The sequence below is a fragment of the Ahaetulla prasina genome, chromosome 3, assembly GCF_028640845.1.
Source record: "Ahaetulla prasina isolate Xishuangbanna chromosome 3, ASM2864084v1, whole genome shotgun sequence".
Classification (NCBI taxonomy): domain Eukaryota; kingdom Metazoa; phylum Chordata; class Lepidosauria; order Squamata; family Colubridae; genus Ahaetulla; species Ahaetulla prasina.
This window is the reverse complement of record NC_080541.1, coordinates 86,786,456-86,808,353: the sequence shown is the minus strand read 5'-3', so window position 1 is coordinate 86,808,353 and position 21,898 is coordinate 86,786,456. Positions and strand designations below refer to the sequence as shown.

At 35.3% G+C, this 21,898-nt stretch overlaps 1 protein-coding gene across 1 annotated transcript in view; it reads left to right on the top strand.

Annotated features, from left to right (window-relative positions):
• The first annotated feature begins 12,449 nt into the window (after positions 1-12,449).
• CDH20 (cadherin 20) overlaps positions 12,450-21,898 on the top strand; it is a 54,762-nt gene continuing 45,313 nt past the window's right edge. The window contains exon 1 of the mRNA XM_058175968.1: positions 12,450-12,692. Within this exon, the coding sequence (XP_058031951.1) occupies positions 12,450-12,692 (243 nt within the window). The remainder of the gene's footprint in view (positions 12,693-21,898) is intronic.

The window sequence follows — 21,898 nt, the reverse complement described above, 5'->3', positions numbered from 1 at the left end:
TGCACCTCTATAACTATAACCCAACAAGACAGACACAGACTTCAGAGGATAATTAGAACTGCAGAAAAAACAATTGCTACCAACCTGCCTTCCATTGAGACCTGTATACTGCACCAGTCAAAAAGAGGGTGGGAAATATTTACAGACCCCTCATATCCTGGACATAAACTGTTTCAACTCCTACCCTCAAAACAACGCTATAGAGCACTGCACACCAGAACAACTAGACACAAGAACAGTTTTTTCCCGAATGCCATCACTCTGCTAAACAAATAATTCCCTCAACACTGTCAGACTATTTACTAAATCTGCAGTACTATTAATCTTATCATGGGGGGGGCGTGGCCAGCGTCACGAGGGGATGGCATGAATCCTGGTGCTCCGGGGAGAACACTGAAATTCCAGCTGATTTGGAGGTTCTTAATGGACCATAACTGTCCTGTAGGGACAGCGAAGAAAGGAGGCACTGGCTGATGTGAACAGGGAAGTTGCAAATTCCCTGGAGCGCCAGCATTAGCCTCTGACCCAGCAGCGAGGAAAGACAGCCATTAGGAGCTGTCAAAGTTGGGGCGGCCACACAAAAGAATTGAGCAGGAGCAGTAATTTGAACGGAGTATTGTTACCGGGTGAATGATGGGCCAACTCACAGGTAAGAAGAAAAATTCTTAAAGCTGAAAAGACTTTCCAACTTGAAATTAGTGGCTAATTGGCACGTGGAAATTCAAAGTGAAGAGAAACAAAAAACAAAGAGGAACTCTAAGACTAAAGCCCTAAAAGAAATAACTTTCCATTTGGATTTAAAATTGGATTTGGAAGAAATTAAAAATACTAAAAGGAGAAGAAAATTGAGGGAAAGTATCTTTTACTAACAAAAGAATTTCGTTGAGGAAGACGGAGTAATTATCTTTGTGGGTTAACAAGTGACATTTTATTGTCAGGGATTTGTGAATTGGAGAGAGACATCGGCTGGAGGAGAGAATAACATTGCATTTCTTAGGGGATCATGGGAAAGTCTGGAGGAGTGTTTGTTTAAACAGCTGCAGTATAACTTCAAAAAAAGGACTGGAAAGATCAAAGATTTAAATTGGAACAGTTTAAAGAAACATATGAACTGGACATTATTTGGAAATAGAAAAGGAAAAAAGAGACAATATTTGGACTTGAATTTGAACTATATATAAGTTAAAATAATAAATTTAAAAATCCTTTCTCCTTAAATTGAGAATATGGAGAGTTGGGAGGATGAGTATGAGGAATTAAGGACAATGCTTCAAATGGTGAGAGAATCATTTAAGGAAAATAAAGAAGCAGAGAACTCGCTAAAAAGTAAAATAAAAGATGATTATGAGGAAGAAACAAGAGGAACAAGAATACAATGCTGAAAAGGAAACAATTGAAGATAAAACCATAGATGATTACACTGGGATTGACAGTGATGGAATAGAAATGGAGAGGGGGAAGGATATTTCAAAAAAAGAAAAGAAAAGAAGGAAATGGGGAAAGATTGAGGGGGAAAATCAAAAGAGTAAAAATTAAAGAAAGGAGGGGGAAAGGAAGATATAAGAAAGAGAAAAAGAAGAGAATAAGAGAATGGGAAAAAGGGAGAAGAAGAAATAGAATTTTGGAGAGATTGAAAGAAAATGCTTAAAAGGGGTAGAAAAATGAATAGCAGAAAAGAAATTAAAATAATTGTAGAAATTTTAAATAAGATGTAATTTAGAAGAAATATATAAATTATTGTAAAAGGGAAGTAAGAAAGGTTGAAATGAAGTGAATGTAAGAAGTAAAAAAAAAAGAAATATGCTGTTTAATGCAAAATGGAGAAGAAGGTGAAATGTGAAAGATATAATGGGATATATGTCTGAGAATGCATGGAAGGTGAGAGAATTATAGTGGATGGTAAAGAAATATATTTTAAATATAGAAAAGAATAAAGAAGTTAACTGAAATTAAGATATAAAACTGAAAAGAAGTAAAAAAAGAAGAAGTATATTGTTTAAGAAAAATAGTCCAGCAGGTGAAATATGAAAGACAGCATGGTGTATAAGTGAAAATAATTGAAATTGAGATGTAAAATGGAATAAAATTGAAATGTTAGTAAATGATGTATCCTATTGGAAGAGAAAAATAATTACTGAATTGTGAATAAGAATTTAAAGAAAACAAGAGATGGAAGTTTGTATTAATTAAAAGGTTGTAAGGTAAAAATGGAATAAGATGAAGACAATGTTAATAATTAAAACATATGGGGGGAATGCTGAGAAATATACTTAATAAATGGGAAAATCGGGTTGTCTGGACACCATAGTTAAAAATATTGAAATGAAAATGAATACAGCAATAGAGAGAGATAAGAAGAAGGAGAGATGGAAAGGGGAAGGAGGGAGAGAAAGAAGAAAGGAAGAGGAGAGGAAGAAAGGAGGGGAAAGGAAGATATAAGAAAGAGAAAGAAGAGAATAAGAGAATGGGAAAAAGGGAGAAGAAGAAATAGAATTTTGGAGAGATTGAAAGAAAATGCTTAAAAGGGGTAGAAAATGAATAGCAGAAAAGAAATTAAAATAGTTGTAGAAATTTTAGGTAAGATGTAATTTAGAAGAAATATATAGATTATTGTAAAAGGAAGTAAGAAAGGTTGAAATGAAGTGAATGTAAGAAGTAAAAAAGAAATATGCTGTTTAATGCAAAATGGAGAAGAAGGTGAAATGTGAAAGATATAATGGGATATATGTCTGAGAATGCATGGAAGGTGAGAGAATTATAGTGGATGGTAAAGAAATATATTTTAAATATAGAAAAGAATAAAGAAGTTAACTGAAATTAAGATATAAAACTGAAAAGAAGTAAAAAAAGAAGAAGTATATTGTTTAAGAAAAATAGTCCAGCAGGTGAAATATGAAAGACAGCATGGTGTATAAGTGAAAATAATTGAAATTGAGATGTAAAATGGAATAAAATTGAAATGTTAGTAAATGATGTATCCTATTGGAAGAGAAAAATAATTACTGAATTATGAATAAGAATTTAAAGAAAACAAGAGATGGAAGTTTGTATTAATTAAAAGGTTGTAAGGTAAAAATGGAATAAGATGAAGACAATGTTAATAATTAAAACATATGGGGGGAATGCTGAGAAATATACTTAATAAATGGGAAAATCGGTGTTGTTTGGACACCATAGTTAAAAATATTGAAATGAAAATGAATACAGCAATAGAGAGGGATAAGAAGAAGGAGAGAGATGGAAAGGGGGAAGGAGGGAGAGAGAAAGAAGAAAGGGAAGAGGAGAGGAAGAAAGGGAGGGGAAATAAGAGAGAGAGAAGGTTGGATAGGGAGGAAAAATGAAGGAGGGGGAGAAAGGAAGGGGAAGTAGAGAAGGAGTAGGAGAGGAGAGAAGAAAATAGGAAGGATAAAAGAAGGGAGGGAGAGGAAGGAGAAGGAGAAGAAAGATTGCTGTAAAATGGAAAAGATGAAATGGAAGAAAAATAATCCCGAATATGTTTGAATATATCAGCATAAAAATTGAAATAGTTTAAAAATAATAAAAGAGAATAAATATTAGTAAAAATTGAGAAATTAGAACTGGAGGGCAAAGGAAGATGTGATTTATATAAATGAGCATGGAAATATTAAGACACGATCCAAATATGGAAAAAGAATACTTTGGCAGAAATTGTAATAAAATAAAATGTATTTGGATATGTTAAACTGTATAAGATATGATATGGCCAATACTCTGTTCATAAACTATGTATGTGTGTAGGAGGGGTGGAATTAAAAAATCAATAAAAAAAATTTTTTTAAAAAATCTCATCATTCCCATCAACCATCTCCTTCCACTTATGACTGTATGACTGTAACTTTGTTGCTTGTATTCTTATGATTTATATTGATATTGATTGTTTCCTGATTACTTATTTGTAGCCTATGACTATCATTAAGTGTTGTATCATTAAGTGTTAAATGTTACCCTATGACTATTATTAAGTGTTGTAAGTGTTGTACCTTGATGAAGGTATCTTTTCTTTTTTGTACACCGAGAGCATATATACCAAGAAAAATTCCTTGTGTGTCCAATCACATTTGGCCAATAAAAAATTCTATTCTATTCCATTCTAAACCTGGCACTGTGCCATATAAGGCTTTAAAATCGAGGTCCAGTGCTTTGAATTGCATTCAGAAAACAGGAAGCCATCTTTCACACAACAGAGGTGTTAATATAATTGAATCATATGTATTTCATCATGAAATATTTTTCTGACAGTAAATTCTACTCTCTTCGATGGAGGTTGCTCTTAGTAGAATACAGAAAATTGCATGCAATACTTAAGATCCTCTAGAATTTGTAGAATCTGAAAAGATTAGCGCCCACGTTTGATTATTGTTGACAGTGTTTGTTATTTCTCTTGAACTGCTCAGCATATAGCTTTTATGATCAATGAGATTTCAAAAATGACCATTTTGTTAATGGAATTATAGAGAGAGTGTCCAGAATATGGCTGCTTCTGTGCCATTCCAGCTGGCAGCATACTTTTGTCATAGTTGCCATCAATTTGACACCTACTACTAGGACAATAGAAGGACCCAGAACAAGGACATCTAGAAGTGTTATCAACAAGTTCAGATTGATACAGGAGGGTTGCCTTATAAATCAAATCCTAAAAAATTGCTTAGCTTTATTTCCTTATATTTGCTTCTTTGTACAGTTTCTCACTCAGCTGTACTAGGAGGGATAACTAAGTCTATCATTCTGATATTGCATGTTTGTTTCATTCTATTTCTATATTAAGAAAATTTGGCCAGAAAAAAAATGCATAAAACCCTATAAACTTTTTAAATATGCATACATTCAACAAGTGATTCTTTCTAATATATATTTTACATAATTTCCTAATGTACATACTTGTGAATATTTTGAGTCATACCACAATATTTAGAATGTTGCACACAGACATATACATACACATATATGGGTATGTCTATATATATAGGTGTGAAAATACACACACACACACACACACACACATATATATACATATACATATGTGTGTGTGTGTGTGTGTGTGTGTGTGTGTGTGTGTGTGTGTGTGTGTGTGTATATGTAGGTCTTTGGTTATTTGGGTTTTCTCCCGCGTAAAATTGGAAGTGTCTTGGCAACGTTTCGACAAAGTCTCATTTGTCATCTTCAGGCTTCAGCTTCGTGCTTCTGGGAGCTTCTTGCTCCCAGAAGAATGAAGCTGAAGCCTGAAGATGACGAATGAGACTTCGTCGAAACGTCGCCAAGACACTTCCAATTTTACGCGGGAGAAAACCCGAATAACCAAAGACCTACATACAAACACCCGCGAAAACCTCAATATATATATATATATATATATGTATATACACATACATACATACATACATACGCACACACACATATAAATATATACATACATACATAAACTGTATACACTAGAACCTGGATCTTTCTATTCCTAAATCAATATCCTAATCACTACATCATATGATATAGAAATAAAGTCAGGATTGCCAGAAAATCCTAGCATACTACTCTAAGGTGGGAAGGTGAACAAAGATTCTAGATGAAAGCTGTGATAAAGCATTTATTTATTTATTTATTTATTTATTTATTTATTTATTTATTTATTTATTTATTTATTTATTTATTTATTTATTTATTTATTTATTTATTTATTTATTTATTTGTCAAACACAACAGTATATATAAGCATGAAATAACCATACGAATTGGATACAATCAAAGGGAACATTAGGACTGGAACGGTAGGCACGCTGGTGCTCTTATGCACGCCTCTTACAGACCTCTTAGGAATGGGGTGAGGTACTCTGTTACTATCAAGAAAACCAGATCAATATGTCTATGAAGTTACCAGCCGTTAAGATCAATTTGAGCAAGTCTTTACTTGGGCTGTTTTATATTTAATCTGAATGAAATTTCTTTAATAAGAAAGAGGACTTTTGTTGAAAATCCCACCAAAGCCATTTCTCTACATTCATGTCTTCTTGGGTGGAAGAATCTGACCACGCACTAAGAAGTGTGGCCATTAATTTTTCCCTGCAGAAGCAAACAAACTAAAGCCTTCCCTTTCCAATGAGAATTTGTTTAATTCTGGATCATTTATTTTCTTTATTACCTTAAACTTTACTGACATGCACAGATGTTGAGTAAACATGACTGCTTGCAAAAAAGATGACAAGCACCTCCTCTATGTGGTTTATGCTCTTAAAATCCTTGTGTCATGGGATTAGGGTTGTGGATAGGATTTGGATGAATCCCAAATCCCAAACCAAATTATGCTGATCCGGGAAAAAAATATGGCTCTCCAAGGTAAGCAGAAGATTGTTTAAACTATTTCAAGGCCACCTGAATAATTGATGCTTCAGAAATCTGCAAAAAGATAGACAGCAGGACTGCAAAAATATTGTAATAGTAACTAGTTTTCTTTTGCTTTTTTATTTATGGAAAACATACTAAGTTCTGAAAAAGAAGTGTGGGGGTGTAATTGAATGGTTTTGCTTTCTTGTTTGAGTCAAAGACCAGCAGTTTTATTGCAGTTTTCATTAATGAGTGATTGATAGATTAATCTCCTAATTACAAGGGATAGTTTAACAAGAGGTATCCAAGCACAATAGATGGAAATTAGATTTTACATCAAGTTTTACTGTTTCTTGTTCTGTTTTGTTTATGATTCTCAACTGATCAAGAACCTTTGGAAAGATTTGGTAGAGAGGAGTATTTTTATGACTTCCTGGTTTTCCTGTTCATTCTAGCTAGTCCTCATTCTTCTGACGAGTCCTTCCAATTTTCTAGCCCATCTTTTCCAACATTACATTTTCCAAGTGTTATTTGGAAACTAAGTCTTCTACCATTCTTCATTATTGTTTATTATTGTATCAATAATTTATTCTTATCATTAGGTTTTTATTTCCATCTCACACAGGTAGTCCTCATCTTACAACCACAATTGAGCCCAAAATTTATGTTGCTAAGTGAGACATTTGTTAAGTGAGTTTTGCCTCATTTAATGACTTTTCTTGCTGCAGTTGTTAAATGAATCACAGCAATGATTGTTAAGTAAATCCAGCTTCCCCACTGACTTTGCTCATCAGAAGGTCGCAAAAGGTGATCACGTGACCTCTGCACACTGCAGCCGTCATAAATATGAATTGCCAAGTATCCAAAGTTTGAACACATGATCATGGAGATGCTGTAAAGGTCGTAAGTGTGAAAAATGGTCATAAGTCACTTTTTTCAGGGCTGTTGTAACTTTGGATAATCATTAAACAAACTATTGTAAGTTGAGGAGTGCGTGTGCTAAATTTATTTTTTTTCTTTTGTTTATATTTATTTTATTTATTTATTTTATTTATTTATTTATTTTGTCAAATACATATTAAATAATATATATATATAAGTATAAGCATGAATTGAATACATAAAATGAATACAACTGAAGGGAACATTAGGACAGGGACGGTAGGCACGCTGGTGCTCTTATGCACGCCCCTTACAGACCTCTTAGGAATGGGGTGAGGTCAACAGTAGACAGTCTTAGGTTAAAGTTTTGGGGATTTTGGGATGACACCATGGAGTCTGGTAGTGCATTGCAGGCATTAACAACTCTGTTACTGAAGTCATATTTTCTGCAATTGAGATTGGAGCGATTCACTTTAAGTTTGAATCTATTGTGTGCTCGTGTATTGTTGTGGTTGAAGCTGAAGTAGTCATTGAAAGGAAGGACATTGTAGCATATATGATACATGATTAATAGTTTAGAAACAATGGTGTAGATAAACTAATTTATACTAGCACTATTACTATTATTAATGAATAATAATTTAGGATTTATTATTGATTGTTATCAGTTTGAGATGATACCCCTCTGTTATTTGTCATTTTTTTCTCCATGTTTTTCAGTCATTGGTTCTTTTCAGTTCATGTTTATGTTACCAGATAAAATCAAATGCCATCTTAACCAAAATAGCTGTTCCAATTTATTGGATGAGAAAGCTTTCTAGAAATTGTTTTAGCCATATAAGTGCTAAATGTGAATGACTTAAAGTCTGATTATCTGAATTCATGGAATATAATAACATGTATTACAATTTAGGGAATGAATAAATAAATAAAATACCAAACTCTCATTTTAACAAAAATATGATAAGGAATTGAAGTTATCTATTAAACAAGTGAAGGATAATGCATCATCTTCTTTAATTCTAACCCTCTGCCTCACATTTACAATATTCTAACATTTAAAGAATTTCTAATTGCCTAATCCAGTGGTTCTGAACTAAGTTAAGGAGAAAAGAAGAAAAATGGAACATTTATAAGGGACACAACACACCATTAATAAACGCATGTGCTACATGGATTGAATAAATCACACCTGTCTAAAGTTTATAAATGAGATTTTTAAAAAAATACACAATAAACTCAAATCTACATTGGAAGTTTTGAAACTTTGATAAGATTTCAACTGAAAGAAACAATGGTAATTATGTATTTTGAATTAAAACTATTGGAAATCTAATATTATTAGTGCCATACTGCGATGGCACTTTATAAACCCAGGCTAGACTATTGAGCATTGTCAGCCACATTTGGCTCCAGGAAACTACTAGCATAATATTTTAACATCTATTGTTATCAAGTCAATGATTCCACTATAAAAATATAAGAAGATTAAAACCTTCCTTAGCAAAAACCATGATATTAAGCTGTGCAAATTCAAAAACACTTATTGGAATCTGAAAGCAAATAGCTTACTACATTTTTCTTTCCTTTCCAGTTTTGTTGCCTGGTGCAATTAAATAAAAAAATTAGTTTCCAGAGCATGGACATTGTTAAGTTTATATTTAACAGAAATCAGAGATCTCTATTACTTGCAAGATGAATGGAATATATAATTAACAATGTTTCAATTTTTCTAAAGTTAACTTTATCTTAATTATCTTATAAAGTTGTCTCTAAAGAGAACTAATCAAATGTCTTTGGAAGCTTTCAATTAGGAGACGGGGGACATATCCCTCTTTGATATTTTTTTCCTTGCAAATGATATTTGGAAGCTGCAACCTCAAAGTAACACCGAGTTTCGAAGACCAAAGACCTCGATAGAAGTGTCTCCCATGAATTTATCTAATTCTATTGAAAAACAACCAAGTTAGCAGCCATCACCATTCGTGTGGTAATGAATTCCTTGCTATGTGAAAAACTGCTTTCTCATCTCTCTTGCAAAACTCCTCCTAGTTAGCTTGACTGCACAATTTTATGCCGTGCCTGATTTTTTTTTATTTCATTTTGTCACAACAGTATACACAAACATTGTCATAAATAAAACAACATATCATGAAGAATATATATATATATATATAAGTTAAAAAAAATAAGCATCAGCTATATTAATTTGATATAATGAAGGGAACAATAGGACAGGAACGGTAGGCACTTTTGTGCTCTTATGCACGCCCCTTTCATATACCATAGCTTGTCACCTATTTTCCAAACTAAAGAGTCCTCAATGTTTTTTGTTTTTTGTAGAGAAGGATCATTTGATTGCCCTGTTATCTAGCGTTTATATCGCTTTTCAAATGCTGCAGAGAGATTTGTACATAGTATAAAGGATTATGGCTTCTGGACAATGCTCCATTTCAACTAATGATCAAAGGCAGACTGATACACTGAGAAATACAGTATGTCAGAGATAGGCCTCAAAGAAAGATGTCAGCCTATTCATAACCTTTTAAGACCACTGTCATATTCTTAAAAGTAATAACCAATTGCACCAATTCCTTAAATGATATTCTGATGCCCACTGATTTATTATCAAAAGATTTAAGCCTTTTGCAACCATATAGACCTGAAGATAAAGCCAAAAGTGCATACTAGGCTCATCAACTTTAAGTCCATATTCAGGGTTCTGAGAATAGAGCTGGGCTCCCAAATCTGCTAGGAATTGCACAAATCTTCACCATTCTGTTACCCCAAGGGAAAGCAAATCAAAGGCAGGTGACTGGCACCTGTTCAACAACTCAAGAACCAAGAAAATGTGTAAGGCTTGCCATACCAAAGAGCTCTGATAACCCAAGAGTTTGATGTGGTGATGAAATCCACTAATCAGCGACACAGGTCAATGTCAGAAAGCCTATCATTTCATGTCACATCTCTCACCAAACTTTAGCATTCTCCTTATGTGGAAGTGAAACTGTAGCATCATTGTATATTGTTTGTAAGGACTACAGAAGCAGTGGAAAAGCCATCAAATCTTTAAAGCTATCTGCTTTGATTTGCTGCATTGACTGAGTGTCTGTTTCAATTCGTAAATCTGATTCAATAAAGGCAATCTGATCCAATCTTCTTTGAATTAAAGCATTCCTTTGAAGTTTTGTATAGTCCTAATAGTTTGGAAGGGGAGGAGATAAGAGAGGGAGAGAGAGATCTATATTACTGTGAATCATATTTTGACAGTTCTGGCAGAAAACGAATTGGTAAGACTTCCTGACTTGCATTGTTGATAAAAGAATCAAAATACTGGGTGTTCTAATATAGTTACAAATCTGAAGTTTTAAACATGTGTAGCTCAACACAACTTGTCTGTGTTAACAGATATGGAAATTGGACATTTTTACTTTTTACCTTCAAAACTCAGACCATTAATTCTGCCTCATGGCAGCAGCTAGCACACAGCAGCAGAAAACAACCTAAGTCACAGGTTTAGATGCTGAAATGTTCGACCATAGGAGTTGTTTTCCTCATAGCTGCAATGCCTTAGGTTAAAAGAATGGGGAAAGATTCCAGGTTGCATCCAGAAATATTACTAAATTTTCAGAACACATGTTGAATGCATTTCCTCTACTTACTCTTCTCCTGTTTACAAAATATATTCAGCAATATTTAATCAACAATGATTGCAATTGATTTTTTCCCTACTAATTGAACTTGTCACTTTTTTTTAAAAAAAAAAAGGCAATATTGCAGTGCCCATTCAGACTTCTCATGCCTATAAAATATGATTAGGCTACCACTGCTACTTGCATATATGCATCTTTTCCAGAGTAGTATAACAATTTCACAATGATATTTATTTTGCGGGGGTGGGGTAAATTACTTAAAAGCAGAATAGGATTGGCCAATTCTCTTTTCATCCAACTGACAGTCAAATCAGTAACCTAATTCAGGACTGTCAAACTTCCGGCCCATGGCCCAGATGCGTCACACACTGGCCAGGCCCATGCCCAGTTTAGCAAAAGGGGGAAAAGTCCCGATACGTCTCGTGATGCTGCTGTGATGATGTGACTTTGACACCCCTGACCTAATTCATAACAAAGAGTAGAGTTAGATCCTAGTGGACGTTAAAAAAATAATCTTTCTTGAGAATGTGTTTAACCCCCCCAAAAATACAAAGTTTGACACTTTTGCCCCAAAAGAATAATGTTCTTAAATTACACTGACCAACTAAAGATTGCAAGGCCACCTCATTAAGTCCATCAAAACAGTGAAAGAAAAGACTGTCACAAAGTAAGACCTGAATAAAGTCTCCATCTAATTTAACATTATTATTATTTTTTTGATGAGACATCCTCCTATGGAGATCAGCATGCCTTGGTCCAAATTAGTCTTTCAGATTTAAGGAGGAAGAAAATAGGTTGGCTCACTAAGGTCTATGCCCACAACTATATGCATTGGACGGATTGGGAGATGCTTCTTTCAATATTCGGACACTTTTTTTGGATAATATAATGATTAACCAACCATTCAAAACTCCAGAAATGTTGCATTAACTGATGTCACTGGTTTTTCAAAAAGCAAGTCAAAATGTGAAGCTGGCTTAAACCGGTTGAAGGTTGACTACTAAAAAAATAATGAAAGTGAAAAATAGATGGCAGCTGCTAAATTTAAATCAAAATGTTATAATATCACTGATCAAAAAAATGTTGTAGGTGACAATGAAAATGTTGCAGAAGTCAAATGAGGAGAGGGAGAGAAAGAGAAATCATTGCATAGTTATTAGTTATGAATTATAATTTATACGAACAGAATTTCGCCTTGTAACTACTATCAAAGACATTTGGTCATAAATATTTCCAAAGAAAGTATCTGTTAACCCAAGTCAATTAATAATACAGTGAAATCCAGCAGTTCTCCTAGCAAGGTCTTCTTCCCTAGCTAGTCAATTATTGCCTTCATTTCAAACGAGAAACTTCCTTTATATGCAACAGGCCTACATTTTTATGAGTAGATCAAATACTCCATGGCTTAGCTTTCTTTTTTCTTTTTTAAGAGTTTTTTTTTCAAAAAGCTGATAGTAGATCTTCTTTAACTTTACAGGATATTATTCTGCTTTAAGGTGGTTGCCCAGTATCACTGAAAGGCTTTATTTGGAAGTTTCACGGACCTATCTATTGGATTCTTTAGAGGACAATCCTCATATGAAAATGCGGACATCAAGCAGAATGGACAATGCAAAGAAGTGGCTTGGACTCAGTTTTTGCTTTATGATGAACCTCATTACGACTGTATTATCTGGAACTAGCAGACCTCCAAGCAAAGGCCAAGGACAAAGTCTCTCGGACAACTTGCTTCTTCATCAACGAATGAAGAGGAGTTGGGTGTGGAACCAGTTCTTTGTTCTGGAAGAATACACGGGAACTGATCCTTTGTACGTTGGGAAGGTAAGGAGCTGTATGTGGGATGGGGAATCGGAGATCTACTATAGTCATGAGATGGTTAATGGTTTAAAGAATATTAGAATTTTGTTGTGAATTTCACAAAAGAGGTGTGTTGTTGTTTTTTTAGTTGAGAGAGATGGGAGAATATAGGATTTCTGTTCTGTTCTCCAGCAATATATATATTTGTGGATATCTGATTTATATCTGAGAGCTTCCTGTTCATGTCACCCTGAACTGAGAGTAATGGCTGTGTTGAAAGACTTGTCAATGATTTGCCTTTTTCCTAAAGATCAGCACTGACAATTACCAGCTGTAATTGACATCTTGCTAACAAAATCTCTGTCAGCGTGTATTTGAACTGCTTCAGTGTCAGTGCACAAACTGGTACAGATTGATAAAGTGAGAGTAGGGACACAGAGAGATTGCAGTGGCTTGTTTTGGCTTCCTTCTGAAAGTCTGAACAAGAACTGTTTCTGTATTCAGAATTTATTTCCCAACCATTGCCCAAGTATCTGTAGCCAAGGCTGAAGTGAAATAAAAATCATAGTGTCCTAAATATTAATTGCTATGGAAAGCAGGAATTAATTTTTCCTCTAACCTATTTGTTGATTTGTATGTTCCTCAGTTCCTAACCAATGGCAAACAACAAATTGCAACAAATTTGGGATCATCTATTTGCATTCTAATATGAAAGGTTCTTGATCATATTAGAACACAAATAAATGATCCCAGAGAGTAAAGAAAGAGGAAATTAATCATATCATTTAAGCCTTTTGCATCAGGTATGGTTTCCTTATAATGTAATTCATCCAGGATTTTAAGCTAGTTTTTATTTACAATATTGTTGCTGAATAAGAACAGGTAATCCAACCAGATTATTGCTTTTTAGAAAATGAGTTATCTATTTTGAGGATCAGCACTGGCATAATGTACTAATAGTAAAATAACTTATACCCAATTTTCTTTCAGTATCAGGGTTAGGTTAAATTCATGATATTCCCATTGTTCCATATCAATTATACTGTTTTAGTTCTGCATCTATTTAATCATGCACTCTTTAACTTATTTAATTTCTACGTATTATTTCAGTATCAGCTTGTAAGCAAGCTCTGCAGAGTTTTAGGAGTTATGTGTTACAAGTCATAGTCAGTCCAAGTATTCTGCCCTGTTTTTGCAATTCCTTTTGAACTATACTGCTTATTTGAAGATGACTCTGACCATTGTGAAGAGAGAGTCTTAAAGGATTTCATCTTTGTCTTATTAAGAATTAGGAATTCATAATTCTGTATGAATTATTCTCTCTCCACTGATTACATTATTGTATATTCACCTTCCTTAAATAAATATTTAACACTGAGGCAGGGCCAATGAATCTGGGCTCATTCTTTTTCTGTGTTTATTCCATAGTTTTAATCTGATGGTTTTGACTGTATAATGTATTATAGTTTTTGCATTTCTATTTCTATAAACTAAAGCTATTTATGCAAGTTGTCTGGAAGTCCCTGATCTCTCAGTAGAAGTAACCCAGACATAAGGTTATAAAATCCACTCTGTGATGTAAGTTAGAAGCTGGCTTGGTAGTTTTATACAAGAGTTCGAACCACAAATAGAAAACTAAAACTTGGTAAATATCCATTTTTGCCACTGCTGTTCTTCCAGGACAAAGTTAAATAAATTTAATATAATTTTAATTATATTTTTCTAAGTCTGGAAGTCATTATTCTTTTACAAATATTCATTGTTTTTATTAAGTGAGTTCCCAAGTACTTAACTGCTTTAATGGTAATACTGAATCCCATTTGCTGTAAATGTTGCTTTTCTTTTTTAGGGAAACTCCATTTCAGTGTTGTTCCTATTAATTAATTCAATATCCTTATACCAAACCTTATAGCTTATTAATTCTAAAGAATCCCTTGGATGAATAGTTGTAAGTGCAACTTCACCTGCACACAATATGTAGTTCTTAATTTTCCAGTTTGTTTCCTGATTATTATTATTTGTCATATCTTCCTTGCAAAAGCTGAAAGAAAAAGGGAGGAAAAAGGGAGTCCATTTTGCTTCTTATTCTTGCTAAATGCCATGCCCCATGCAAGAAAATCCCTACAGTTCATCAGTATATTAAATATTGTGAATATAAAAGGCCATTCAAAATTATCAAAGACATTTTCCAGAATAAGAGAAAACAATACCATTTTCTTGTTTTCGACATTTATATTATCAATAGCATTCAGAGTATATATGATACTCTTCTTCATGTATCTTTTTTAGAAACAAAATCCAATACGATTGGGATATATTATGTTAGTTAAAAAGATGGCTGGCTGGCTGGCTGGCTGGATGAAAGGTTACAGCCTACAAAGAACTTAAGCCAGCTCTGAATTGGGCATTTTGAGAACAACACACATTGACTGAAAACCTCTAGGAACAGCTGCTCTATGTGGGTGGGTCAGCTTTTCCAAACCAAATCAAGATGTGCTGGATTACAACTTCTATTAGCCATGTCATGTGCAAAATATGAAGTTAGATCTTCATCATATGTAGAAAGTACCAGTTTGGAATGGCTAGGATTTCTAATCTGGGTCACTTACACATGTGTTTACTCGTAACATTTGATCCTGTTTTTTTCATCAACCTGCAATTATTTTATCTACCATATCATTTACGTTGTAGTTAAATCTACATTTGAAATTATATTTTCTCTTAAAATACTTGTTTCTGTCAAATTTTCTGTCAAATTTTTTAAAATGCATTTCAAAACTGCCCAGAAATGTGTCGTTACATATGGGAACTGTATAGGCTACTCAATAATTAAATGTTTATATGCAAATGTTTATTTGCAACTAACTCTGGGAGTTATGAAGCAAATTAGTTCAAAACGAGGTTTGCAAAGAATTATTTTAGCAATCTCGCTTTAGATGTACAAAATGGGGGTTTCAAAGGGCTGTGCAGCCAACTATTTTACAGTCCAATAAAATATGCAATCATGATTAATTTGTCCAGAATTAAGCTATCTTCTTTGCAGTTGCAGATATGTCAATAGTGGGAAATGTGATTTATAACCATTGCTAGAAGTGTGTTGTTACTGGGAGTGTGACTCTTTCCAAGTAGTTCCTATCACTGCCAATCGGCTCCAATTTTAACCTCTTATTCTGAGACATTGAAGAATAAGTTGCTTGTTTGCAAAGTTGTCTGGTAAAAAACATTCATATACTTAATCACTTTTTGTAATTCCAGCAATCTGGTCAAATAATAGATATGCCCAAAGAACACCATTAAACGATGGGTTTTTTGTCATTTTACAATATGATCCTAGTATTTTTCCAAAGCAACCATTTCATATTTGCTCTGTGTTTTTTAACACATAATGGAGTGAATCTCTTCACTAAAAACCATTGCATTATTGTCAATTTTGTATTGTCAGTACAAAAAGAATGGGTTATAGACAACAGTTTAAGATATGCCTGTGAGTTTAAGAATAACCCATGAGATTTTTGTTCCTATCATAACCCTGATAAATTCTGAATTTATTCCATTCTGAAATTAGATTTATTTTATTTGTATCCTGCCTTTATTGTTTTTTTAGAAATAACTCAAGTCAGCTAACATATCTAACACACCTTTTTTCCTCCTATTTTCCCCACAACAACCCTGTGAGGTGAGTTGGGCTGAGAGAGAGTGACTGGTCCAAGGTCACCCAGCTGGCTTTCATGGTTAAAGTGGCACTAGAACTCTCAGTCTCCCACTTTCTCGCCTCCTACCTTAATCTCTAGTCTAAACTGGATCAAATTAATAGTATCGTAAACTGGAGATCATTACCACAGTCACAAGCCAGCTCACAGGTGATTCCTCAGAGCTTTAAAAATCCTATAAATCATTTCTTCATGGTGGATTTCCCACACTTAAAATAAATATTTTAGTGAAGTTGCATGTGAATATTTGAGTGATTTCCTCAGTGTATTGTTTCAGGTCCAAGATTCCTTGAGTAGCATTTCCAGTTAAAAAAAGTTGGAAAGGAAAGCCTAGGAGAGCTGTAGTCACTCAAAAGAGAGGGTACCGGATTACATGGATTAGTGGTCTGAGTCAATTCATATGTAATTGAGAAAGGGGTGCTAGAAAGGTGGAGGAGGGGTCTTTCTCTACTAAATTTTCTGAAATCCAAAAGGTCAGTAAATCAAAAAGAAAGTATATTCCAACCGTGACTGTATATTTCTGTGGTGTGCAGGCAGTGAGATAAGAATGCTATTGTAAAATAAACTTTTTTAAATCACTCATGTGCTAACAGGCTGCAACAAGCATGCGTAGAAACATTCATTATAATGCATTACCAAGGTCAGTTTCCCAAAAACTACACATCTTGTAAAACCTTGAATTTATCTTCACCAAAACCTTTTGTAAGAAACAACAATATTTTAAGACATTATATTCACTGGTGAAATGCTACTGGTTCGCACCGGTTCAGACGAACTGGTAGTAATAAAACCAGTAATAAAAATAATCTACCGGTTCCTCCAAACCGATATTTCCGACGATCAGCCATGCAATTTAAAATCGCTAGAAAGCAGGAAATCGCTAGAAAGCAGCACAGCTGTTCCCCCCCTTGCTATTCTACTTACCTTCCCAAGCCTCCTTTTTCTGCATGAAGCGCGCGTTTGACACATACCGCGCATGCTTGTGATGCAGCATGCATTTGGCATGTACTGTGCATATGTGTGTGTGAAGTGTGCATTTGGTGTGCATTGTGCATGTCTGGCGCACACTGTGCATGCACGCGCACACAGCACGCATTTGGTGCGCACTGCGAATGTGCGGCCAGAAAACCAGTGGCAAACCAGTTCAGATTTCACCACTGATTATAGTAAAGTACAACAATGCTACTAAATTCTCTTTCCAAATTACTTCCCAGATAGTCTTATGAATTTTAAACTGATGGTTCTTCTAAATCAGAAGATGAACATGAGCTTTTGTTTCAGTGTTTTAGGTGTCCCAACAGGATATGCATATGTCAGATGTACGTCAGATTCACACATAAATTCAGAATGGAATTTTTGTGGTATCTAAATTGTTATAAAAAGTAATTTTCTATATCTATAATTTTCATCTACAAGTAAATTATATGAAAGGGATCCTAATTAAAAAAATGAGACCATTTTTATATAGCAAAATATAGACATAGGAAGCTGCGTCTGGATGAGAACCACCACAGAGAGTTTAGAATTGCCCTCACTTGCATCTAACAGATGTGACCATTTGTAGAAAAAGAAGAGACACAATTCTATGTTCCATCCTTTAGTTCAAGGGTTGCAAATCATCACAAGAGCTGTCTGAGGATTAATTCATTAGCCTGAGGGCCACAGGACTGAAAACTTTTCATACATTGATCAAAGAGTCACTAGTGAATTGAAAATGAAGAATATCACAGCAAGCCATTTGACGTATTTATTTTTAAAACTCTACTGTGAATCAGCTTTATATCTTTCTCTTTTCTCTGTTTCTTTCTTTCCTTCTTTCTTTCTTTCTTTCTTTTTTGCATTTTTTTTTTGGACATTTGTCTTATAACATTTTTCATTAACCAGGATAGCAACATTAAATCCTTGAACCTGATCATCTGAAACCTGGCAGATTTATCCCCTCAGAAGAGTCAATTCTGCTTGAACATTATTTTCAATTCTGCCAAAAAATAAAATGTTATTGGCAAATCTCTCTGATGATAAACCCCCGCCCCCCATGTTTTGTCTTCAATTTGGCATGCGTTACAATCTCATGAGAGGCTATAATTCTGCAAATTTAGTTCAATTTCAGATTGCTTTTAATGGAATGTGGGCTGGGCTGAAAGTTGATTAAATAGATGCAGTATCACACAGGAGAAAACAAAAGCAATTGCCATTTGTTGTCTTTTTAGTCATAATTAATGGAAAGCACAGCAATTTTAGGGGGTTGAATCAAGTTAAGATTTGAGTCTAAGCCCCACCATTATGTTCATCACAAATGGACCAGAAATCAGAATCAACCTCCTTGGGATAGGGAGCAGTGCTTAAATCAATGTTTCCCAAACTTGTTAACTTTAAGATGTGCGGACTTCAATTCCCAGAAATGCTTGCCAACTTTGGAATTCTGGAAGTTGAAGTCCATATACGGATTTAAAGTTTCCAAATTGAAAAACACTTGTTTAAATTATCCTTAGATATACAAAAACATAAGGAAAATAATTTTTCTCAATCACGGCTGCATTCAGGGGTGGCCAAACATAGACTTACAGTGTTCCTGAAAATGTTTGGTAAAATCTGGGAATTTAAGTGCGAGAGACTTCAACATCGAGCTGATCCCATGGTCAGTTCAGGTAATTTAGACACTTCCCTAAGCCAGCAGAGAACAACAGGTAGAAGAGGGCTTTAGGCTAAACCAACAATTGGCCCTTCAATGAGTCATAAAATGCACTAATATAAATTCCCAGAACCTCAGTCCAGGGGTGAAATGCTACCAATTAGGGCCGGTTCACCCAAACCAATAGTAAAAAATGCTTTAAAAAGTAAAAAGAAAGTTCCGATGATCGTGCGGCACAGCTGATTGTTGCACAGCTAATTGTTGGAACTTTTTTTTTTTTACTTTTTAAGCATTTTTTACTACCGGTTCACCAGAATCGGTAGTAAAAAAATGCTTTAAAAAATAAAAAAAAATAAAGTTCCAACAATTAGCTGTGCGACAATCAGCTGTGCCACATGATTGGAACCGGTAGTAAAAAAATGCTTTAAAAAGGAAAAAAAAGTTCCAACAATCAGCTGGTGAGGAAATTCTGCTTTCTAGCGAATCTAAATCAGGTGGCACAACTGTTCCCCCCCTCTCACTGTTCAACTTACCTTTTTAGACTCAGTAAAGGCTTCTTAGCGCCTGTGGTGCACAGGCATGCAAAGCACCCAGACACGTGCAAAGTGAACCAGTAGCAAACTTCAGAGCATTTCACCCTGCCTCAGTCTGAGGACAGAAAAGGAAAGAGACTCTATTTACCTCTTTTCTTGAAAAAAAGCTGTTCTCCACTGTGGCTGGTTAGCAACAGAATTGCCCAGATGTTCATACTGTATATTTTCATTTTCCTTTAATTTGGATATGCAGTCATAGGAAACCCAGGAGTCCATGGCATATAGCAACAATAGACCTGACATGGATTATTAAAAGCCTGGCTCACATAAATAGTCACATAATTAGACCTGCTTTTATATCAGGGTAGTGACCGTGATATCTGGAGTTGGATGATATTAACTATACTCCTTTGTCATGGTTAGATCACTATTTGTCAACTTTGAAGTCCTCTGTAGTCTTTCCTCACTGTAAAAAGGTTTCACAGGGAATATGGGGATATTTTTAAGGCTGTGATTCTTTTGGTTCTTTTGAGGCCATAGTCCCTGCTTGGAAAGAGGGCACAATGATGTCAGATATCAGATTGTGCCTGAATGGACTCTCTGAATGGTTCTCTGCAGAACAATGAGAGATAAAAGGATAAAAGAGAACCTTAGAGCATTGGAGGAAGAGGACGGACCAAATATGATTAGATAGGGGCCTCTGGTGGCTCAACGGACTAAGACAGTCTGTTATTAACACAGCTGCTTGCAATTACTGCAAGTTCAAGTCCACCAGGCCCAAGGTTGACTCAGCCTTCCATCCTTTATAAGGTAGGTAAAATGAGGACCCAGATTGTTGGGGGCAATAAGTTGACTTTGTATATAATATTCAAATGGATGAAGACTATTGCTTAACATAGTGTAAGCCGCCCTGAGTCTTTGGAGAAGGGCGGGATATAAATGCAAATTTAAAAAAAAAGATACAGGTAAAATCATATTCAGATTTACTGTGAGGTAATCACTGAAAGAAAATATGGTTCCTTTTCTGCTCTTATCTCATCTGCAGATAATCCTGGTAAAGAAGGGGCCAAAGGAATGTCTACCAGTGCTCTGCAAAGGCATCTATTGCATAAAGTTCTTTGTATCCATTAAGAGCTAGAGTATGCAGCTTCTTTGAAGTTGACTGAGGCCTGGTCCGGTCTGACTTGGTTAGCTGAAAATAGCTCAAACCTGTGAGTCCCAAGGACTCTTTGGATCTGTGGGTACAATTACAGTCATGCCCCCCCCAAACTGGTCAAAATAACCCAGGAGACCACATGGTGAGATCCAGGCAGTGGTAAATCCCTCCTTGAGAGAGTGGGTAGCTTGTGCTACCTCATAAAGAAGCAATGCTCCATCCTGTCCTTAAGAAACCACTGCTGTATCCCCAGTGATGGACAATTATTGGTCAGTCTCTGCCAGTCGCACTAGATAGATCAGTCCAGAAAATCAGTGTTACAGGAATGTTAAAACTACTTCTATTGAGATTGGCTATGATTACAGATATTGAAAGTCTAACTTCCTCCTTATCGTTCAGTGAATTAGGTAGCTATCTGCCTGAGTTGTTTCTGAAAGATATCTTATTCTGGACTTTAAAAATGTTTAACCTAACCCTAACACTAACACTAACCCTAATACTTTTTATCTAGGTAACAGTTCCTGCATATCTCTGTCAACATAATCTTTCTTAGTCTCTACAGAGACTAAAACTTTCCATTTTTATGGAAGATTGTTGAGAAGATGGTTAGCACTCTTTCAGAGGATACTGGTAGAAATACTGTGGGTATCTGGACTCTTTTCAATTGGATTTCAGACTGGGATACAGAACTACGTTGGTTTAGACCAGGGGTCCCCAACCTTTTGGACCTCAGGGACCACTAAATTCATAATTTTAAATCCTGTGGACCACTAATATGATCTGCCTAATGACTGGCTGGGTGGGCATGGGTAAGTGGTCATGTGACTGGGTGGGCGTGGGCAACTGGATGTCACATCGAGGGGCGCCTTGCCAGCCTGTACTTGCCCCTCCCTCTCAGCCACTCCTCGCCCCCCCCCCGCCCAGCCTCCTTAGGCCCCCTACAGGAAGCAGTTGTTGGAGCTAAGCAGCCTCCATGAGAAAGAGTTGGCAAAACAGCTCAGTTCAAATTGGATCTTGCCGAGAAGGAGGCTCAGCAGAAGCACCTCACTGAGGACTATGAGCATAGGCTTTACAAGCAGAGAGAAGACTTGCAGGAGTGCAAGGACAGGTGCCGGTGCCTGGAACTCAGTGGGCTGAAATGGTCAGCCAGTTTCAGGCCATGATGCAGTCCCACTGGAAAAAGGCCCTCCGGTTCTTTG